Genomic DNA, 22689 nt, shown 5'->3' with positions numbered 1-22689 from the left:
GTTAACTTCTCTACTCCTGTTTGCGAGAGATTGTCAACAGTTTTAGCACTTATATTTTAATTTGTTTTTGTTTACAGTTAAAGTGATATTCAGATTATTTTTTTTCCTTCTTTCTCATACCCTTCTTATTACTCCTCCTAATCTTCCTGCCCCTTCTTAATCTTCTTCTTTTCTTCTTCCCTTCTCCATATTCTTTTCCTCTTTTTGCTCCTTCTCCTCCGTTCTTTTCTCACTTTTTTTTATCATTCTTTTATTTTCTTTCTCTCTTATCTCTTTTAGCTTATTCCCCTTCTTGATCATCTTCCTATATCCCTCTTCTTTTTCTTTTTCGTTCTTCTTCTTCTTCCCTTCTGTTGTTTTTCCTCCTCTTCTTTTTCTTCTCCTTTTTTTATGTCTTCTTACTTCTGTTTTCTACATGTATATGAATTCTCTATTTCATTTATTTTGCTTTTTGATTGATATTAATTTCAATTTTTTAATGTGTATATACGTTTTGCTATTCATTACTATGAAGTTAGGACCCATTGGAAATAAGCTCTTGAGCATTCATGGGATCATCCTGTCAAGCTTTATGAATCGATATACCATGTATACCTTAATATGTTTGAAATGTATGTGTATATAGACTTGGCAATCAAATCAAATACCTACCTCCCTCCCACCCACCCACCTACCCACCTACCCACCTTTCTATCTATCTATCTACTCTATCTATCTCCAGCCTCCAGGACCTATATTTCTATCCATCCATTATCTGTCGTTCAAGAAATCCAAAATGGCGCTGCCCACGAGAGCTTATGGATTGTCATCAAAACTTGAATCATGGCTTCCTCTGTGAGTATAAACTATTAAAAGTTATTATTAAATTACCGTGTTCATATGATACAATTTTCTCACACTTTTTTTATTCAATAAAATGCGAGAAACAACTCTGTTTCGATATATTTTATTCCTTCATCATGCAAAATCCTTTGTGTGGTCCCATAAGTTGAATTATGTGTGTGTGATTGCCCTTCATGAGTAACCTGCACAAAATTGAGATTTGACACCTTACCGTCTTACGCGGGATGGTAACGGTTAATAAATCCTGATGAAAGTACTCTCATATTACTCTGAATGCATAACAAGATATGTGTATGAAACTGTGTGCCATTCCTTCCATGAATTCTTGCCAAAAATGACTGAAAATGATGATCAAATCGACATCAATATTAAAACTAATTACTGAGTCATCAAACTAATTTTTGTTTACTAAGAGTTGTAACAAAAAATTAGTTTGTTGTCTTACAGAATTCCTTAAAATGACTTTGGATGAATAAGACCACCCGAATATATGTAGGCCAAAAGTCTATAATTTTTTTAAATGCTTGCGAAAGGACTCTGGAAGAAATGTGTGAAATGGCTTAGAAAAAGAAATAAATTAATCAGCAAAAATTTGGCAAAACACACATGGAATTCAAACACGATGTCAGATATTTTATCAAGCGATAATGATGCATCGTCCCATGTGTGCTTATAGATTGTTGATCTTTAGTGTGATTTGTTTTTATCTTTTCATGATTTCACAAAGTTCACTTCATATAATTGAAGTAAAAACAATAGGATGTGCATATGTGAGAGGGTGTGTTAATGCGATGATGGCACGATACAGATGTTACGTTGGCACGAGTGGTTAATTAATTACAACACTGACACTGGTTATGACTCGTGAGTAACTCGAATGGGTGACCGACAGTAGTCTTGAGGACGCAATGATGATGATTTTTTTTTAGATGTCATATATACTTCATCATTGACGTCTTGACACTCTCTCCATAGTGTCTTCAGCGAACGACCAAAACAAAGATGGATTCCCCCCAAAAATCCATCTTTTTAAACAGAAGTTACTAGAAGTTTGTTAATTTTATTAATTCTTACACCTTCCTACGCCTAATGCGTAGGAAGGTTTTAAATATTACTTTTAAAAATGTAAAAAAATGAAGATTTCTTACCTAACTGATGCCGCGTAGACCCCTCGTTCCACATGTAAACAACGGAAATACAATAGCGTCGACCCTTGAACCGCTTATGTATGACGTACTTCCGGAAAGCAATGCCGGCTTAACGAACAATTTAGAGATAAAAAATCTTATTTAACAAATATTAAAATTTATTTTGTGATCATAAATAATTCATATTAATATATATAAATTATTTATGATCACAAAATAAATTTTAATATTTGTTAAATAAGATTTTTTATCTCTAAATTGTTCGTTAAGCCGGCATTGCTTTCCGGAAGTACGTCATACATAAGCGGTTCAAGGGTCGACGCTATTGTATTTCCGTTGTTTACATGTGGAACGAGGGGTCTACGCGGCATCAGTTAGGTAAGAAATCTTCATTTTTTTACATTTTTTAAAGTAATATTTAAAACCTTCCTACGCATTAGGCGTAGGAAGGTGTAAGAATTAATAAAATTAACAAACTTCTAGTAACTTCGGTTTAAAAAGATGGATTTTTTGGGGGAATCCATCTTTGTTTTGGTCCTTCGCTGAAGACACTATGGAGAGAGTGTCAAGACGTCAATGATGAAGTATATCTAAAAAAAATCATCATCATTGCGTCCTCAAGACTAGACCGACAGTACAAAACAGGGACAACAACTTATACTCACCTTACACTTGGACTAAGGATGCCACACGGTAAGGGACAGTGATTTTCCGTTTCTAAACATTGCCTTTTCCGCTTCAGAAAATCTCAAATTCCGTTTCAGTATGTCTGAAAACGGAAATCCGTTTCCCCATAGACTTTGTGTACAAGAAAAATTGACAATTCCGTTTACATAGAAAACCAATACGCAACGAGTAGCGATGTCAAAATGCTAGCACTGCTCAAAATTTGCATCTACCAATGTACTAACATCGCTTTAAAATCCATATTAATCGAAGAGATTCGAGCTTATAAAATATGTAGGGAAACATAATCAACATGAATATATTCTCACCTTTCATATTGTAGGATGGTTATTTTGTCATTTTGCTATTTTGTTTATTTCCGTTGACTTGTGTTTTCTTCAGGTGTTTTACATTTCTGTTCCGTCTAGACTTGAGTTCATTTGCATTTCTTTTCAGCACTGCCCTTGCAGTCTGAACTTAGGTTATTTGAGTTTAATGATATTCAGTTGTCATTCATTCATTCTACTCTGAATGCCTTTCCTCTGTTTCTCTTTTGTCATCTTCATTCCTTCTCTATTCTCTCTTCAGGTGTTCCACTCATTCCATCCCTCACCTGACTCCTTAGTTTATACTTCCATTATTACATAATCACCAGACGTCTTTGTCATCTCATCTCATTCCTTATTGGTTTATCTTATGAATTGGGTTCTTACATTTTAGTTCGATCCTTCCATTTTCTTTAGTTTGATTGGTTGTTATTTCTAATTTAAATATTTATGGAAATTATAGAATGATTTGATTTTAGCTGAGGCAAAGCAGCCCAGATATTAAACAGTGCACTACCAGACTTCTCTGGTTACAGTTCTATTTATTTGCGTCTTAGTTTCACTATTTCCCCTTCAGTTTGATAATTGAGTTTGCTGACTTAGAACTTTATTTTCTACCTCCATACTTATTATTTATCAACATTACAACCGCTGCCATTTTTCTGAGGTGGACTTGACCTTTAAGAAAGATTGTATTACAGTGTCAAATCATGTACACTCGTAGTGGTACCTGTTGATGTAGTTGTAGTGAAATATTCTATGGCTCATCTCTATACATGCATGATAACTTCTCAATGATAGGTACCCAGTATTAGATTTAATGTACCATACTTAAGTTAAATGTTCTCTGCAGTTTAAACTATGACTGTTATAAGTGTATGTACTGTTTTCAATGTGAAAAGAAATGAATCAAAAAGAAAAGAAAGAAGAGAAGAGAAAAGATGAAAAAAAGAAAAAGGAAAGAAGAGAAGAGAAAAGAAAAGATAAGATAAAAAAAGAAAAGAAAAGAAAAAAAAGAAGAAAAAAAGAAAATGTCAAAGAAGAAAAATATTTCAAGAAAAGAAGAAATAAACAAATGAAAAATAATACAAAAGAAAAGAAATCAAATGAAAAGAAGAAAAAATAAATAAACAAGAGAACAAAAGAAAATGTAGAAAAAAAAGGTTAATGGATGATGGATGTAACACATGTACTGCAAAGTTCTTGCAGGAATATTTTAATTTATCTTGATAATTATTTTAAGTAAGATTAGTTTGTTAGGTTATATTTGAGTGGAGGTTTTATTTTAAATAAGTCTAGATAGGATCTATCCTCAGTAAGATGGGGAGAAGTGTAGAGACGAGCACTAATTTTATGTACATGTATCATGAGAACACTTCCGTTAATCTTGATTGTATGCTGTGTGAACAGAGCCTCTACTATAACAATAGGCATTCCCCTCTCTTAGATACAAGATGTTCTATTATGTTAGCCTTAAGCTGCTGCATTGGGCAATTCATAGGGATCTATTATAACATCATGTCTTGATCATTGAGGCTTGGTAATGACCTATTAAGACACACATTTTAGAAGTAGTTATGAGTCAATTGGATCCACTGCTGAATGCGTACTGGCCTGAGGTAACACCATACCCCGGCAGCTACACTACAGCAAGGATTCAGAGCGCTCTGACAACGGCACCTGACTTCATCTAGTTCGAGTTCTATTCCAGGCCTTCATCGAGCTTTGAGATCCATATTGTAAGGTTAGATTAGTGCACAGGTTTAGCCAGGAGGCTTCTAGAGAGTAAAAATCATTTACTAACATAAGCTTACTCTCATACGAAGCCAGGTCTTCCTTGTCATAGACCCACACGACGGAAGCAAAAACCTGAAACTTTCACCCCCGAGATTTCTACTTTCCTTCTAAAAGTTCTAGCCCTAAATCATGTTCATGGGATAAAACTTCATGTCCGACATTTCTACACTCTCGTTAAAACTTTTTTTCCGACAACAAGAATTCATTAAAGACGCGTGCGTTGGGTAACGTTGACGAAGAACAATAGGAAGCAAGATGGCGGCATAAACATCGGGCAAGTCTCTTCCATCTTTTCACAATATTTTTCTCATTTTTTAATGAATTCTTGTTCAAAAAATAACGAGAGTGTAGAAATGTCGGACATGAAGTTTTATCCCATGTACATGATTTAGGGCTAGAACTTTTAGAAGGAAAGTAGAAATCTCAGGGGTGAAAGTTTCAGGTTTTGGCTTCCGTCGTGTGGGTCTATGACCAGGAAGACCTGGCTTCGTATGAGAGTAAGCTTACGTTAGTAAATGATTTTTACTCTCTAGAAGCCTCCTGGCTATGCAGGTTATCGTAGTTCACAGTTTAAGTCAATAGGCCATGATACAATAGTGTGATTGCCCTTCATGAGTAACATGCACAAAATTGAGATTCAACACCTTATGCAGGATGGTAGCGGTAAATAAATCTTGATTAAAGTACTCTCATATTACTCTGAATGCATAAGAAGATATGTGTATGAAATTGTGTGCCATTCTTTCCATGAATTCTTTTCCAAAAAATGACTGAAAATGATCAATAATATAAAACTGAGTCATCAAACTTAGGTTAGTTTAATAAGAGTTGTAACATAAATTAGTTCGTTGTCCTACAGAATTCATTAAAATGACTTTACAAACTTGCCTCTTGGATGAATGTGACCACCCGAATATATGTAGGCCAAAAGTCTATGTATAAATTTTTAAAAATGCTTGCGAAAGGACTCTGGAAGAAATGTGTGAAATGGCTTAGAAATAAATAGCAAAAATTTGGCAAAACACATGAAATTCAAACACGATGTCAGATCTTTTATCAAGCAATAATATGCATTGTCCAATGTGTGCTTATAGATTGTTGATTTGTTTTTATCTTTGCACGATTTCACAAAGTTCACTTCAAATAACTGAAGTAAAAACAATAGGATGTGAGAGGGTGTGTTAATGCGATGATGGCACGATACAGACGTTACGTTGGCACGAGTGGTTAATTAATTACAAGTACAACACTGACACTGGTTACGACTCAAAGAGTATCACGAATGGGTTACCAACAGTACAAAACAGAGAAAACAACTTATACTCACCTTACACTTGGACTAAGGATGCCACATGGTAGATAATACATTCAGATAACAGTCTTGTCTATGTAATGATAAAAAGAATATCTTATTTAGTGCAAGACTGAAAGAAGGTATGTTCGTCCTTCAAAGTGCACTACTTGACATAGATTCTTAAAGTTGACTCTTGGTCAGTGTTTTATATTAAGTTGTATATTGTACTATTAAAATAATGACAATGCAATAAAGCCAATTTGGCTGGAGCTCTATATAGGCCGGTACAATGTGAATGTTTTTGTTGATGACATTTCGAAATGAAACCCTATTTTTCACTGCATATGAATTCGCTAGAACCCTCATGGTACTCTGTGCCTCGCTCGACTCATGGGTCTTCTGCTCCGTACACTGAGTGGTGTCAGAAACCACCCCAAATCCAGGATGTAAGATGTCGACAGAGGTAGTTGCGTCAGAGTCGATAATCGCCGAGCTTGTTGTTGCTGTTCCTTCGTCAGATGCGGCTGTATTTTCCATCTCAATTGACCTTTTCCATGAGTTTATGATATCCTCAGCTTCTTTCATGTGTTTGTCCACTTCTCTCCTTGCAGTGGCCAGATGTTGTCAGACTGAGACCACAAAGGGAGTTAATGATCTTTCCCTTTTTGCCACATCTCCATAATGCAGAAGCCACAGGTACGGAATTGGTGCCCTATGAAGTCGTGGTTTTCTATGGTGTAGTGGAATCATCATTCCTAATCTGCTTGCCTGGAGATTTCGGGAAAGCACTCGATGAATTCTGTTTGGATATGGATGCCAAGCAGACAGTGTAGAATGTTGGGCAATTGATTTGACTCTTCCAAGAATATCCTTGGACCTGAAATCTGGGAAGAGATTTTTTATTTTGCAGAGTGACGACACCTCTTTTCGTATGGTTTTAGATACATCGTTCCTCCAAACGCTGCAAGCTGCCTTGGACAACTTTAGAAGACAAAAAGTCTGTAGTTGGACTTTTGGATGCTCTTTATGATTTTCAATTTTTTCGTTGGTCTTTTGGCTTCCAGGCCAGGCAACGACTCCCCGATTCTTCTGTTCCAATCACTGCTCGCAGTTTCCAAACTGCCTCGAGCAGAGTTCCATTCTTAAAACAAGATGTGTGCGAGATGCATGCGAATCCACGCAAATGTACAATTCCCGGTAGAGAGCAGAAAATTTCTCACTCACTCCGCGTTCGATACACAGTCCTAAATCACTCACAAATGACTTTCATGAGCAAATATGAAGTATGAACGGACATGAAATGATGAAAAATAAAAATGACAGGACGATCCGAAAACACGCAAACGCCAATGAAGTAAAAACAATAGGATGTGAGAGGGTGTGTTAATGCGATAATGGCACGATACGTTGGCACGAGTGGTTAATTAATTACAAGTACAACACTGACACTGGTTACGACTCCCAAGTATCACGAATGGGTTACCGACGTTACAAAACAGACACAACAACTTATACTCACCTTACACTTGGATGCCACACGGTAGATAATACATTCAGATAACAGGTTCTTTAAGACTTCTATATTGCTTCTACCATGGCGCCTGGTGGGGATGCAGCCGTGTTGACTTGCGTCCACATTCGATGGCGTCTCGAGGTCTTCTCTCTCTGGCGTCAGTCTTCAATCTCTCTAATCCCGACCAGGCACCAACAAGTGTACGTGCTGTGCAACGCACGCACGTACTGATGCAGCAGACAATGCAGGAGCATATCAAGGCTGCTCCAATCAGAAGCACTCCACACATACATATAGCATACACAGACTTAATATACATGAACATAGATCAATACATAGACTAATACACAGAGTAATACAAGTACATGGCCCAATTACTACATTCCTCCTGGTTCCATCCGATTGCGACATATATTGACAAATCTATGAGTTGGCTATATTGTGCAATCTCAATAGAAAAAACAGATATATGAAGAACTCTGACAGAGGAATGCAATATAGGCCTATATGATTAAAAACTGATTGAAACATGACATCAATAAAATAACTCAAATACATAAAAAATGTGACCTGAGGACATGAACTATTCTTAACAACTAGTTCATTTAAAAAGGTTGCTGGTCCAGCAAAATTAAATATCTTATCACTTAAGACCAGCAAATATAAACTTGGAGAAACAAGAACATGTTAATGGTAATTATTTATCCGGCCATTCTGGCCCAGTCTTGTCTATGTAATGATAAAAAGAATATCTTCTTTAGTGCAAGTCTGAAAGACTGAAAGGAGGTATGTTCGTCCTTCAAAGTGCACTACTTGACATAGATTCTTAAAGTTGACTCTTGGTCAGTGTTTTATATTAAGTTGTATATTGTACTATTAAAATAATGACCATGCAATAAAGCCAATTTGGCTGGAGCTCTATATAGGCCTGTACAATGTGAATATCTTTGTTGGCGACATTTCGAAATGAAATCCTATTCTTGACTGCATATGAATTCGCTAGAACCCTCATGGTACTCTGTGCCTCGCTCGACTCATGTGTCTTCTGCTCCGTACACTGAGTGGTGTCAGAAACTACCCCGAATCCAGGATGTAAGGTGTCAACAGAGGTAGTTGCGTCAGAGTCGTTGATCACCGAGCTTGTTGCTGTTCCTTCGTCAGATGTGGCTGTATTTTCCATCTCAATTGACCTTTTCCATGAGTTTATGATATCCTCAGCTTCTTTCATGAGTTTGTCCATGTCTCTCCTTACAGTAGCCACAGATGTTGTCAGACTGAGACTGAGAAGGGAGTTAATGATCTTTCCCTTTGTGCCACATCTCCATAATGCAGAAGCCACAGTAAGGGAATTGGTGCCCTATGAAGGCGTGGTTTTCTATGGTGTTTTTTTGATAAGAATCATTCCTAATCTGCTTGCCTGGAGAGTCCGGAAACTACCGGAACGTATGTCAAGCAGACAGCATAGCATGTTGGGGGAATCGATATGACTCTTCCAAGAATAGTCGACTATTCAAACTCATTCTTGGACCTGAAATCTAGGAAGAGATTTTTTATTTTTCAGAGTGACGACACCTCTTTTCATATGGTTTTAGATAATCCTTCCTCCATAAGCTGCTAGCTGCCTTGGACAACTTTAGATGACAAAAAGTCCGTTTGTAGTTGGACTTTTGGATCCTCTGTATGATTTTCAATTTTTTCGTTGGTCTTTGGCTTCCAGGCCAGGCAACGACTCCCCGGTTCTTCTGTTCCAGTCACTGCGCGTAATGTGTCGAGCAGAGTTCCATTCTTAAGACAAGATATGTGCGAGATGCATGCAAATCCACGCAATCACGGCACGCAAATGTACAATTCCCGGTAGAGAGCGGAAAACTTCTCACTCCGCGTTCGATACACAGTCTTAAATCACACACAAATGACTTTCATGAGCAAATATGAAGTATGAACGGACATGAAATGATGAAAAATAAAAATGACAGGACGATCCGAAAACACGCAAACGCCAATGAAGTAAAAACAATAGGATGTGAGAGGGTGTGTTAATGCAATGATGGCACGATACAGACGTTGGCACAAGTGGTTAATTAATTACAAGTACAACACTGACACTGGTTACAACTCACAAGTATCATGAATGGTTTATTATTTCTCACCTTATTGATTCTTTTAATCTGTATTTTCTTTTCTCTAAAGGCTCACCCAGGTGAGGTATAGTCGCTACAAACCAGCCTATGTTCCTCCTGTTGTCGACAGACAGTCATACGAGGATGGTTCCCTTCCACTGGACATCAGCACACCGGTCAAGGCGGCCGTAGGAGACATCACTTCAGCCTTCACCTATGATCCATTGGTCCAGTAAGTGAAAGTCATATCGTTGAACCGTCATAAGCAGTGGTAGGCCTAGAGGAGAAAACATTTTGGGATGGAATTGATAATATCCAAGCCCAACGTGCTTATATATTTTGAGATGTCAGTATTCTTTATACGTCTCACACACAATCTCTCTCTCACTCCCTCTTTCTCCCCTCCTTCCTTCTCTCTCTTCCCTTGTCTCTTCCTCTCTCACTCCCACCCTCCCTGTCTCTCAACTCTTTCTGTCGTTCACTCTCTCTTTCCCCCTTTTTCTGTGACATGCTTGTACAGTAAAACAGCAACTTAAAGCCTGTGTATAGCTTTGGTAAGGGTCAATAATGTGATTGATAATCGAATATCATCTAATATGACAGTCTTACTGAAGCGTATAGAGACCGTTAGATATTTTTCCAACTGCACTTCTCTGAGAAAATTTCAAATATTCAAATCTTGGATATATAGCGCCCTCTCTCGGCGATGCTTGTTTTAAATTAAAAAATGGGCATTCAAGCACTTATCTTATAAATTTAGTGATTAGATATCCAAAAGTTACAGACAAAGAACATATCTTGAAAGTTTCAGCCCATTCCATGAATTGGAATAGGATTTAATTGAAAGACAAGAACACACAGATATTTTAATTTGATCGGGTGACCCGATCAAGTTAAATTTCCATGTAAAATAGCAAAATTTATCCTGTAAAACACATTTTTATTTCATATCCTCCACATCATAACTGTTATAGGGCATATCCATTCATATTAGCTAGCAATGAACTGGAATAGTGATAGGTGCATTTTGGTGGATTTACCAAAACTATACACAAGCTTTAAGCCAACTCTTGCTCTCTACTTAAGTTAATTTTATAGTTGAGGGAAAACCTAGTTTAGATTTTGAAGCAAGATAACCATGCAAGGGTCAAATGTCTTATATGTCTTGTATACAAAAATAGTTATCAGGGAATAATTTTGCTTTACAAATTTGAATAGCATTTTTGGTTTTAAGAGAAAAGCTCTCATCTACGTAATGTACAGTCTTATGTAAAAAATGGTATACAGAAGACTTTATGCATAGCAGTCTTTCAAAAATGTGGAGCAAATTGCCATGCGATACCAGGAAAATTATTCCCTGGTTATGAAGGAAATTCCTTTTATATCTTACTGTGTTTGCTCCCTGCACATAAGGAGCTGACATTTACCTTCCATTGTGTGTTGAAACTGTATTTTATCCTGATTTTTATTTATCTTTTTTTATCCAGTAAATTTGTGAATGTGATGAACAAGAAGGGACAAAAGGAGACAGTTTCTAAGATCATGGAGAAGGTGAGAATATAGCAATTTTCGTTTCCTTTCAGGGATTGATGATACACTGAGTCAGGGGCGGATCCAGGATTTTCCAAATGGGGGGGGGGGGCACATTTTTCTGAGGAAAATTTGACAAGTAAAAAAAAAAATGTTTGAAAATCTGAATATGAAGGTCATTTGGTCAGTGAGAAATTTCACAAGCCCCCCCACCCAAAAAAAGGGTTTTCACCTCAAATTGAAGGTCATTCCGTCCGCTAAAAATTTGATAAGCAAAAAAAAAACCCACACACACAAAAAAAACAAATGTATATTTGCATTACAAATTTAGATTATGGCTGTCAAAGGGGGGGGGGGGGCACTGGCCATATGTGTACCCCCCCCCGATCTCTTTGCTGCACTGAGTTTTCTATTCATTCATTATGCTTCACAGATTGTGATTGATCACATTCGTGTATACTATGGACAGACAGTGGTATGATTATCTGTCATTAAAAGTAATTTCATTAAAGGCCTTGATTTTGATTTTTTTTTTTAGGTCAATGCCTCTTTTCCATTTGGCATATTTTTATATTAAAGTACAAATTGGAAAACTAAAAAAGGGCTACCAAAAAATCTTCATGGCCAATGGGAGGGGCACAAAGGCAAGTCAACAGGTCTGGACATCAAGGCCATGGGCTTGAATTACCCTGGATATTAATTTAAGCCCTGCCGTCAATTGGGGCACAGACAGGACCTGAATTCACAAAGCTGGTTTGAATTGAAACAAAATCACAGTTTGAAGGCAGATTTCATGATTGAGTTAACACATGCATTAAGAAAAGTCCAGTAACAAACGCATGCTTTTGTCAAATGGTGCCAATTTCAAGTTTGATTATGACTAATTCACTGGGCAAGATGGCTCAGTGGTAGAACACTTGCCTCGTAAACGGGAGGTCGTGGGTTTGATCTCCCGCCAAGTCATACCAATGACTTATAGAAATGGGACCTTCTGCCTTCTTTGTACATGTAGGCACTCGGCATCTAGATTGGAGAAGGGTAATAATAACATGTTATACAGGGCCCGCTGGTAGAGCAGTTTCCCAAATGAATTGGCTCCCCTGGGTAAATAAAACATTATTATTATTTTTTCATCATTAGTAATTGATTATTAATAGCAACACTTATGCAGCCTATTGGTATTTTGATATCCCTTGTCTCATCCATTTGAGTTGTCGTGGTCTAGTGGTTACGACTCTTGTCTTTCAATCAGAAGGACATGGGTTCAAATCCCAACCATGGTGTGTTTTCCCTCAGCAAGAAGTTTACCCACATTGTACTGCACTCAACCCAGGTGAGGTGAGGTAATTCCTTGAATGCTCTGAGCGCTGGAACGCAGCTTGAGCTAAAGCTGGGGTAATGATAACAGTGCACCTCGGAAGAGATTATTTTAATGCAGATGGCGCTATATAAATGCTTATCATTATTATTCAGACCTTTGAAATCATCAAGTCGAAGCAGGTTGAGAAGTACAACAAGGCATCTGAGATGGATAAGTCCAGTCTGGAGACCAATCCTAGAGTCATCTTCACTAAGGCCATAGAGAACTGCAAGCCATCCCTAGGTCTCGTTACTATCAAGCGAGGGGGCAAGAACTATCAGGTGAGTACAAATGACATGGGGCCAAAGTCCAATTTAACTTAAATATGGTTTGGCCTAAACTGTGCTAAGATTATGGGAAGCCAAAAATGTCAACATTTTATATATATATATATATATATATATATATATATGTATATGATATGGCCATTAAATCCCATCTATTCTGCTAAGTGGACAATTAATTGCATGGACTAGACCGATCATTCCGAGGTGTAGAACAGTTGTTTTAGTGGCCAAAACAAATATGGAGTAGTGTGTGTGCAGCGCTTTGTAACCGAAAGGAAAAGGCGCTATATCAAATGACTTTTGGATTGGATTGGATGGATCTTAAGTTAGCTGTGCTCTTTCCTCCTTCTTTAATGGTAAAAAAAAAACCTCTCAGTTATTATTCCTAGACAGTTGAATGTCAGTGAGCTGATTGCATTGTCATCATTAATTTTCATTCCTATTTGGATGCCTCCGCCGACTTTAGATGATTGCCAGAGGCATTGTGTTTCGGGCCCTTGGTTGGTCCGTCCCGTTTTTGTTCTAGATTAGATTTAGAAGGGGGCCAAAGGTAACAAAGCTTATTATTTCAAAGTATGAGAAGTTGGGTGTGTATATACATGTGTATATATTCTTGATCTCCTTTCAGTGACATCGGCATAAAGTTTGACTGCACAGTCAAGAATCCATCTAGCTGTTTGATATAAAATGCCTACATGGTTTTTCAAATAAGTTGAAGTGAAAAATGTGTAATTGTTGCTATAAGGGGGAGGGGTTGGTCAATTCAGTTCCTAAAAAAGAAATTTGTACCTATTCATTTTTTAGAATGATCATTTCCTCTACTCATCGTGATCACGATCCTATCCCCTCTTCCCCTTTTTTTACGCCAGGTTCCATCACCTCTGAAGGATAATAGAAGACGGTTTCTCGCCATGAAATGGATAATACAGGAATGTGAGAAGAAACCACTCAAGATGCACATGCCAGAGAAACTAGCTCAAGAATTACTGGATGCATTTCATAATCAGGTATGTAAATGTGATACCAGTAGTCAAGACAATTGGGGTTTTGTTTTACAAATTTGATGATGATGATGATGATTAAGCCTGGGATGAATACCCTTTTTGCTATTCAACTGTTCACTAGGGTAAACAATGGTTCAAATCGAGATTCCTGGAATATGATAAATCACAAAAAATTGACCTACTTACATGACCTACCAGTGTGATTAAAGAGCAATCAGCAAAGAATTTGTCACATGCTGTACTTTTCTGTATTCTTCTTTGTGAAAAAAAATGTGTATTTCAATTTTCAGAGATTTTATAGAATAAGCTTCCAATCGTGTCACTGAAGATTATCAAAGCAACTATGACATTTATTAAGACATTAAAAATTAACTATAGTCTTTCGGAGGAGACTTAAAGCTGTCGGTCCCGTGTGATGGAGAGCAACCCCACTTGCACGTTAAAGAAACTGCTTTCCTATTCGAAAAGAGTAGGGAATTTTTTCCCGGGAAAGTAGCCACCCAACTAACTCAGTATACGCATTAAAGTAATATCTAGCTTGACACTTATATGACACATTGTGTTGGTAGTGTCGTTAAACCCTAATCAATCAATCAATCAATCCAATCGTGTCACAAACTGGTCAAAATATATTAAAATTCATACTTGTCAATAAAATAGAAAGAGACGCGAGTATAAGAGATCATCAGCTGACTTATTTGAGAAAATAATGAGATAATCTTAATTCCATGATTTCCTTGTTTTACAACTGACTTTTGGAAAAACTCTTTACAAATTACAATAAAACAACAAAATTATTTTTTTTTCAAATTACAAAATTAGATGTCATATCTACTGATTCAAAAACTTTCAAAGGAGACTGGACACTGTAACATTGAAGGTCACACGGGCCGTACTTACATGACCTACCAGTGGTCAGTCATTTGAATCAACAATGGTTCAAATCAAGATTCCTGGAATATGATAAATCACAAAATAATTGACCTCCTTACATGACCTACCAGTGGTCAATCATATGAGCAAGCTGACTCGGTCGAGTGTCCCGGTACAGCTCACTTACATAGCTGAATGGTGATGAATGTGTGCTGGTGCAACTGTCATTATTCATTCATTGAATTTTAGCACATATTTCATTTTTCTTGCACTTCATTGTCAAATATAAAATATTATATCGATGTAATTTCTATTGAATTTCTCAAATCAGTAATCAACATATGGCGATCATTTGATCAATGTAAAAAATAGTTGCCGATCATTCGTGAACTGATCAAATGCATCAGTTATTTTAGTTTTACTCCCAGACCTACTAGATATATGATTAATGAAACATTTTCTTTGTTCTTCTGCTGTGGTTACAGGGCAATGTAGTGAAGAGGAAACATGATCTACACAGGCAGTGTGAAGCAAACAGAGCGTATGCACACTTTAGATGGTGGTGATGCACACTTCATTTGTTGGTGATGCACACTTCATATGTGGTGATGCACAATTCATATGGTGGTGAGGCACACTTAAGATGTGGTGATGCACACTACAGAAGGTAGTGAAACACATCACACGCTATGAAGAAACAAACTCTTTGAACTTGAACTTCGATATAAGGAATGGACCTCAAGACATTTTGCAATAAACCATGGTATTTTGCAAGTTGATATCAAAATAGAAAAGCGATGATGGGATGTGGTAGTGTCGAAGAGACTGGAATCAATTTTTGAGGATCAATGGTAGAGTCGATAACGAAATCACTTTTTCAACGTTGGAAGTATGCTACTAGACTGGAGGTATCTGCTTGCTTATTGAACATTTCATCGGAAACCCTCTGTAGTAGTCGATTATTGTGGAGATGCCAAGGAGCTGTAATGCTTAAACTTTGGGTGAATTTACCAGAATAGCCCTCTAACTAATCGTTGATAACACAGGGCTCCCAGCCCATCAGGGAAAATTATTTTACTTTTTTCCAGTCACGAAAAAAAATCAGGGAATTTCATAAAAGAATACTTCAAATCAGGGGAAAATGCCTTAAATGAGGGAAAAATTAGGGAATTTTGATCGGCCCAAAAGTGGAAAGCACGGTAGTCAGTCAGACTCGGTTATATTTTTTTACATATCCAAACAACATCCATTGAATGACTGGTTATGGTGGTACTAATTTGTTTTACATTATTTTTTGTATATTGAAAATACATAGAATTTACTTCAACAACTTAGAAAACATGTAAAACTGGGAATGGGTTTAAGGGAATTTTAAAAATTCATCAGGGAAAAATAAGGGAATTTTCTTGAAAAGCTGGGAGCCTTATAACAGTATTAATATTTACATTATACTGTATTTATTTATTCCTTCAAGGGCCATGAAACTGAGAGGAGGTGGGGGTGGGGCTTCAACCCACCCCTCCCTCACTTTTTTCAATAAACATAAGACATAAGAAATAAAATTACCATCTGATTGGGTTTTGGAATGTACATTTGGGAAGTTTAAATTAGTTTCCTGTTATTGACTTTGCTTCAAAACCCCAAACTATGACAAATGATGAAATGGATGAATTATCCTTGTCTGATAGAGAAAACGTTTAATCCTACAATGCATCTATAATAGAAAGATAATGAAATTTGAACTATAATATACATGATTATATTGAAGATTTCGTATTTCCCTGAAAGCAATGAATTTTGATTTTTTTTTTCATAAAACAGTTCATACATAATTGTGAAATTGTGAAAAGATGTAGATTTTACATTTTAAAAGTAAATCATGGTCTCATATCATTTAAGGAAAAAAGTTTTAACCCATTGTACAGTATTATGTAATCTTGTAACACTAAAGTATCACTTGATTCCTGTACGTAAATGGATTAGAAGCGTGAGGGAAAAAGAGGAATTCACAGAACTCTGGGAGAAGACAGATACAAGATAAGTTTATCTTGTATCAATGAAGTTGTGAATTAAAAAATGTTTATAACTTTGAAAATATTAAAATATATTGAAAATAGTGTAAAACGTGCTGCCTTTGATGTTTTTGTTTCTTGTGCTAATGTCATAAAATGTGAAGTTATAAATGAAGATCAAGGGCCTGCCTGGAAGAACACAGAATTTCATGGAACTTCATGGAAAACACAGTGTTTGAGGCCATGAAATTATAGAATTTCAAAAAATACAGTAAAAACATGAAAATCAAAGCAAAAAATAGTAAAATTGTGAACAATTTATATCTGTAGAATTATGACAATGACGGATTTCAATAGGTGAGATTTATTTGATTAATCACACCACTTTGTAATGCAGGGCTCTGTAGCATAAAGGTTTGTGATTGATATCAAACTTACACTTGTACGATCAAATGGCTTAAATTCACCAGTTTATAACAAAAGCTTACATTTGAAGAAACAGTGTCCCGATGGGTAAATTTTGGTCAGCTTTGGTACATGTGCAATTGGGTGGTTCTATGACATTTGCTCCGACGTCAATCGCTCCACTGTGAATTCCACACACTAATGGAGTGACCAACTTCAACCCTGGATTTAACACTATACCCTACCCTAAACCTAACATATAACCCTATTACCACCCTAACCCTATATCTTAGACGAAATAAAGCCCGGAGCAAATGTCGCAGGATCAAATGTCGAGTCGCCAATAGGGTATGCAATTTGTTACATTCAGTTTATCACTAATTTTTCATGTTCAAAGGTAATGAAAGAATGTGATAAATGGGCTTATGAGGGAGTATTTGATTTGCACATCCACTAAGAAGAAACAGTGTTGCAATAGGTAAAACAATTTGAGGGGGTAGAACATGGTGTGCAGAGGGGGGGGTAGTTAAATATTTGTAAGCGAGGAAACAAAGTAAGCAAAGAATTTCCAAAATTAAATCTTTTTAAAAATGAAAATTTCACTTTGTTACAGATTTTAATATAAAAAAAATCTCACATTTTTATACCCTTTCCATTTTATGTTTGTTTTTTGGTCATGGAATTTTTGAGGAAACCCTCTTCCTCATCTATGACAGTGTAATATATGATAATTTGTGTTCAAAATGAAAAGTTCAATACAATGAACAATGGAAATTAGACTGTACAGAAAGTGAAAATTTAATTTTGACGCATGTTGACCTGAAATTCACTTATCAAAGTACACGTATATAGATGAATAATGTATTTTATAAGAATAATTGGGCAAATATGAAAAATTATACATTTAATCTTTTTAATAACCTTTTGAATTAAGAGAGGTATTCAGTTAAATTGAGAAGTATTTGGTTGATGCAAAACGTATATTTATGTGGGTAGGGGGAATTTAGCTGTGAAAGGATATGGACGAATACTACCCATTTACTCACATAGTTACATACCGACTTTGCATATACTCAAATGACAAAAACAGACAAGTAACAAAATCTATCCACAATTATCAGTATTATATTTTAATCTTGCGTAAATCATTTGAATATACATGCTGACATCACACACAAAGCTGAGGCAATACATTCTAGGATAATTCTGGCATAACCAATAATGCTCAAACTACAGCAGTAGCATAGAGTGTACAAAATTCATAACATCTTATGGGTAATTTAACAGAGATTCAAACCAGGATTTAGTAGACGTTTGGAAATGCAGGTCAATTACTTAACAGCAGGAACCAGTAGCATATGCATGATTGTTTAAAGGGGGGGGGTTAAGCTGAATGAAATGTTATAAAAAAAGGTCTTCCTACCTCCCCCCCTAAAAAAATGACAAAAGAAAAAAAAGGGTCTTCACCACAAATTTCACGTCGTTCGTACCTCAAAAATAATTTCACCACCAAGTTAGGTCATTTCCTATCTACCCCCCCTCAAAAAAATAAAAAAAAATAAAAAAGGCTTTAAAAAATGGGGGGGGGGGGGAGTTGGGTATTAAAACATTTAAGAGGGGGGGGGTTGAACCCCTGTAACCACCCCCTGCATATGCTACTGGCAGGTACCACAATGTCAATTCTCTAAAACTAGGTATTTTCTAAGTATATAGAAACACAATAAATTAGATATAACTCTTATTTACAAGTTACAGCATGGAACAATATTTATCTGGAAATTTTTGAAAATTCATTCCAAAGAACGACAAGGATGTGACACTTGCGCCATTAATCATAAAACAGACCCACAATTAAACAAAATATTACCAATACAATGTAAGAAAATAAACACTTGTTTGGGGTTTCTCTTTTAGAAGCCACTTTTTTAAACATTTTTTTCCTAACAAAATATGTGCAAGCTCCTACTATCCTTCACAATTTGCATATTAAGTAGCATGGTTCTGTGGAAAGGTCTTTATGATAGAAAATTAAGTGTACATATATCTTTCTTGCAAACAGCAGTATAATTCTATCAAAGTGGAACCAAATTCACCACTTCCGATTCATATTTCATACAAACTGCCACTACAAATTGATACAAATCTTTTTAAGTTATGATTGGCAAAGGCACTGCTTATTTATTGATTTATTTAATGTGCATCTCAGTTCTACTTCATTATAAAAATCTACTGAATTATTATTTCATCCTTAGTGTATTCACTTCAACCCATTGAGGCACAGGCCTTTCATTACGTCTTTATTAATCATATTTCATTCTTCAAATTGGCAGCAATCATCATTTCCTCTCTTTGAAATAATCTCCTTTCTTCACTGTTGAAAATTATGGACAAATCAAACATTAATGTTTAACAAAAGTTTTTTTTTCATGGTGATCACTGCAAAATTTTTGAACAAAATGGCCACTTTGCACCAATGGATTCTTGTATAATCCATGTTTCCATTGTGTTGTCACTTCTGAAAGTGAAAAACAAAATTCACTATTTCATTTTTGTATTACAAACCACTAATAATTTTTACAAATCTTAAAAACTTATGTTTAACAATAATTGCACTCCTCATGACCTATCTACTGTGCATCTCAATTTTACTTCATAAAAAAATACTGAAATTAAATTTAAAACTGTTCTTAGTAAAATAGAACATGTTAATCAAATAATTTACTAAAATTATTTCTTTCCAAAAAGACTGGCCATCTACACACAAACAGATTCCTAGGTCATAAAGACGTTATAATAACAAATGCACAGTTTCTATAACAAGTTTACTATCAGGTAATGAAATCAAATGATTTCAGTAGCTTTTGACTATTATTGCAGATTTGTTAGTATAACCGGTTTATGAAACGTGCCCCAGATCGTGTACATCATAATAATTCTCACATCAACGAACATGAACATATATAGAGAGAGAGCCCAAGACAATGTGTATTTGCCAGTATTTACAATCAAAAGAAAACTACAGATACAAATCTTACAAAATGTCCTAAAAAACAACTATTGCACATTCTTTCAAGTTTTGTTGAAAAAAATCCATAAAAATGTATTTTTCCACTAAAAGGTGATTTGTTTTGAGGTTGAGAAGAAAATAAAGTGGAAGAAATGGAGATAATAAAAGAGAAAGGATGAAACAATGGGATGATATAAAATAAATAAGTACTCTTGGAAATCTTTGAAATCTACAAATGTAAGTACACAGATAGAATGGAAATTGGGTATAACAGATTCTTGACGCAAATCATACTTTGCCAAAAGCCAAAGCCCCACCTATTTTTTTTTTGAACTTGATATAACAATGGCACAGCGACTTTCCAAAGGCCTGTTTCATAAAAACTTATGGTTATCGTAACTTTGCCATTACAAGCATCTTCCATGGAAACCTCAGTTTCCCCTTGGCTGCTGTCCCCTGCTGTAAAGGGGATTTGATATTGAAAGCTAAAAACATGAATGCTTCTTTGGTAACCTAGCAACAAACATGATTCACCATACCATAGTCTAAATTTGCATAAAATTATCTGATAGCAACCGAAAGAGGAGATTGAGAGTGCTGGGTTGAAGATGGAAAATATATTGTACAACGCCTACTTAGTTTGTTGTACGCAAGCAAATTAAAGGCTGAACGTGCAACATTCCGTACTGTCCAAAATGTACCGTTGCACGGCTTTAGGAGGTGACGTCACAATACGATTGAATTCATTGCGCTCCGTAAAAAATGAAGGTGCAATACGTGTATGGCCTGCTGGCTAAATGCGCAATGCTGCCCTGGATATCATGCCCGCTTGTGGAATTTCGCTCTTGGCTTTCAATATATTTGCTAATTTTTCATAGAGTAATGCAGGGAAAATTTCCGAGGCGTTGTACAACACAAATAGCAAATATTCTTCATTCGTGCAGTGGTGCAACATTTCGCATTCGGTGAAGGAAAGAGACACTCTATTCAACTCGGCTCGTTGATTAGAGCATCTTTCTTTCACCTCGTGCGAAATCTCGCACCATCGCACTCGTGCCTATTCCCTATTTGTACACTGAATCATGCAAAGAGGAGGGAAGGGGGCGGGGCTTTGACTGCCACAAGTTTGCGTTGAATCTGGCTACCCTTGTTCAATAGGATGTAGGACAATCTTTGGACTCCTGACTGACTGATCATTAGCAGAAACAAAAACATATCTAAATGACTGAACATAATTCTGTATTAATCAGGAGACAACAAAATATACTTTTCATAACAAAAATAAATACCTATTACATAATAAATCATATATTTAAATACAATCTATTCATCAGTAAATAACTTTGGGGGATATTCTGGAATAATTTACAATGATTGATAAGTTATGCACCAGGGGGTGTTGCACAAAGATTTTAAGTGTGACTAATAGTCACACTTTAATTCACAGTTGATGCGGTATAAAGTGCATCACCGCATTGGTTAGATCATACTTAGAGGACACACACTACTGTGTAGTCATCACCGAGGTCAAACGCTTGATATCGTGTGCCTGCTGCCATTAAGCATATTAAGGTGTTGCAAGAAAATATTTGCAATCAACTGCAAATTTCAGATGCCACTTTACAACTGATAGATCAATTGTAATGAGAGCAAATTAATTTTCATCTCCTGTTGCAAGAAGCAGACCAGGGCCCTGTCTTACATAGAGTTACGATTGATCCAATCAATTGTAACTCTATGTTAATATACAGTGTCATAATTTTTTCTATAGGATATTTGCACAATGTCCTTTGTAAACAAAGGGAAGCACAGTGAATTTTCAAGACAATGATGAATGCATGAATATACATCATAGCTCAAAAATATGCAAACCTGTATATTAGATGTTGACATTGCTGGCCGTCCAGAGTTGCGATCGATCGGATCAATCGCATTTCTTTGCAAGACAGGGCCCAGCAATCAAGTATGAGTTTGCAATCGATTAACACACTTAAGATTGATTTATAAATTGATTTGCAATTGATTGCAAATTTCTTGAAACGCCCCATAAGTCACACTCAACACTTTGTGAAACATCCCCAGTATATATGTAATCTTTGTAGAAACCCTGCATAGCTGAACTCATTCAGAATGGGGAGTTCATCCCGAGTTTGGTTCCGAACTGAAGTTTGGTCCTCTTCTGCCATCTCACAAAAACTCTGAAAAATAAAAAAAATAAATTATTAAAACAGTATAAATTGAGATTTTAGGGTGTGATAGAAGCATTTATAAAATGTAGGTAATGCATAAGAAGATATGGTATTGGATTTTGAGTTTGTACTGTTCCTTATAATTCAGTTTGTTTATTTTGCACCAAAAAGACTTCCAAGAGCAAAGAAATGTGTCAACAGCTTGATTCAAATGTTTTTTATTAAAGGTCAAGTCCACCTCAGAAAAATGTTGATTTGAATCAATAGAGAAAAATCAGACAAGCACAATGCTGAAAATTTCATCAAAATCGGATG

At 36.1% G+C, this 22689-nt stretch overlaps 2 protein-coding genes across 2 annotated transcripts in view; one reads left to right on the top strand and one right to left on the bottom strand.

Annotated features, from left to right (window-relative positions):
• Positions 1–744: 744 nt before the first annotated feature.
• Positions 745–16746, top strand: LOC121422840 (28S ribosomal protein S7, mitochondrial-like). Its single transcript, XM_041618051.1, has 6 exons — positions 745–834; positions 9778–9939; positions 11195–11258; positions 12711–12878; positions 13754–13891; positions 15247–16746. Exons 1-6 carry the CDS (start codon positions 776–778, stop codon positions 15325–15327), a joined length of 672 nt encoding a protein of 223 aa, XP_041473985.1. The 5' UTR covers positions 745–775; the 3' UTR covers positions 15328–16746.
• A 5310-nt stretch (positions 16747–22056) lies between these two features.
• LOC121422414 (transmembrane protein 94-like) overlaps positions 22057–22689 on the bottom strand; it is a 46382-nt gene continuing 45749 nt past the window's right edge. Inside the window, exon 30 of the mRNA XM_041617444.1 lies at positions 22057–22383. Coding sequence (XP_041473378.1) covers positions 22311–22383 — 73 coding nt within the window. The 3' untranslated portion in view covers positions 22057–22310. The remainder of the gene's footprint in view (positions 22384–22689) is intronic.

This window comes from Lytechinus variegatus, chromosome 10 (genome assembly GCF_018143015.1).
Source record: "Lytechinus variegatus isolate NC3 chromosome 10, Lvar_3.0, whole genome shotgun sequence".
In the NCBI taxonomy this organism is placed as follows: Eukaryota; Metazoa; Echinodermata; class Echinoidea; order Temnopleuroida; family Toxopneustidae; genus Lytechinus; species Lytechinus variegatus.
This window is presented reverse-complemented; position numbering and strand designations above follow the sequence as displayed.

Excerpts from the sequence above, each read along its gene's own strand:
- LOC121422840 (XM_041618051.1), top strand. The coding sequence starts at position 776 with ATGGCGCTGCCCACGAGAGCTTATGGATTGTCATCAAAACTTGAATCA. Across the intron at positions 12,879-13,753 it reads GAGGGGGCAAGAACTATCAG|GTTCCATCACCTCTGAAGGA; the intron begins GTGAGTACAAAT and ends TTTTTACGCCAG. Across the intron at positions 13,892-15,246 it reads TGGATGCATTTCATAATCAG|GGCAATGTAGTGAAGAGGAA; the intron begins GTATGTAAATGT and ends CTGTGGTTACAG.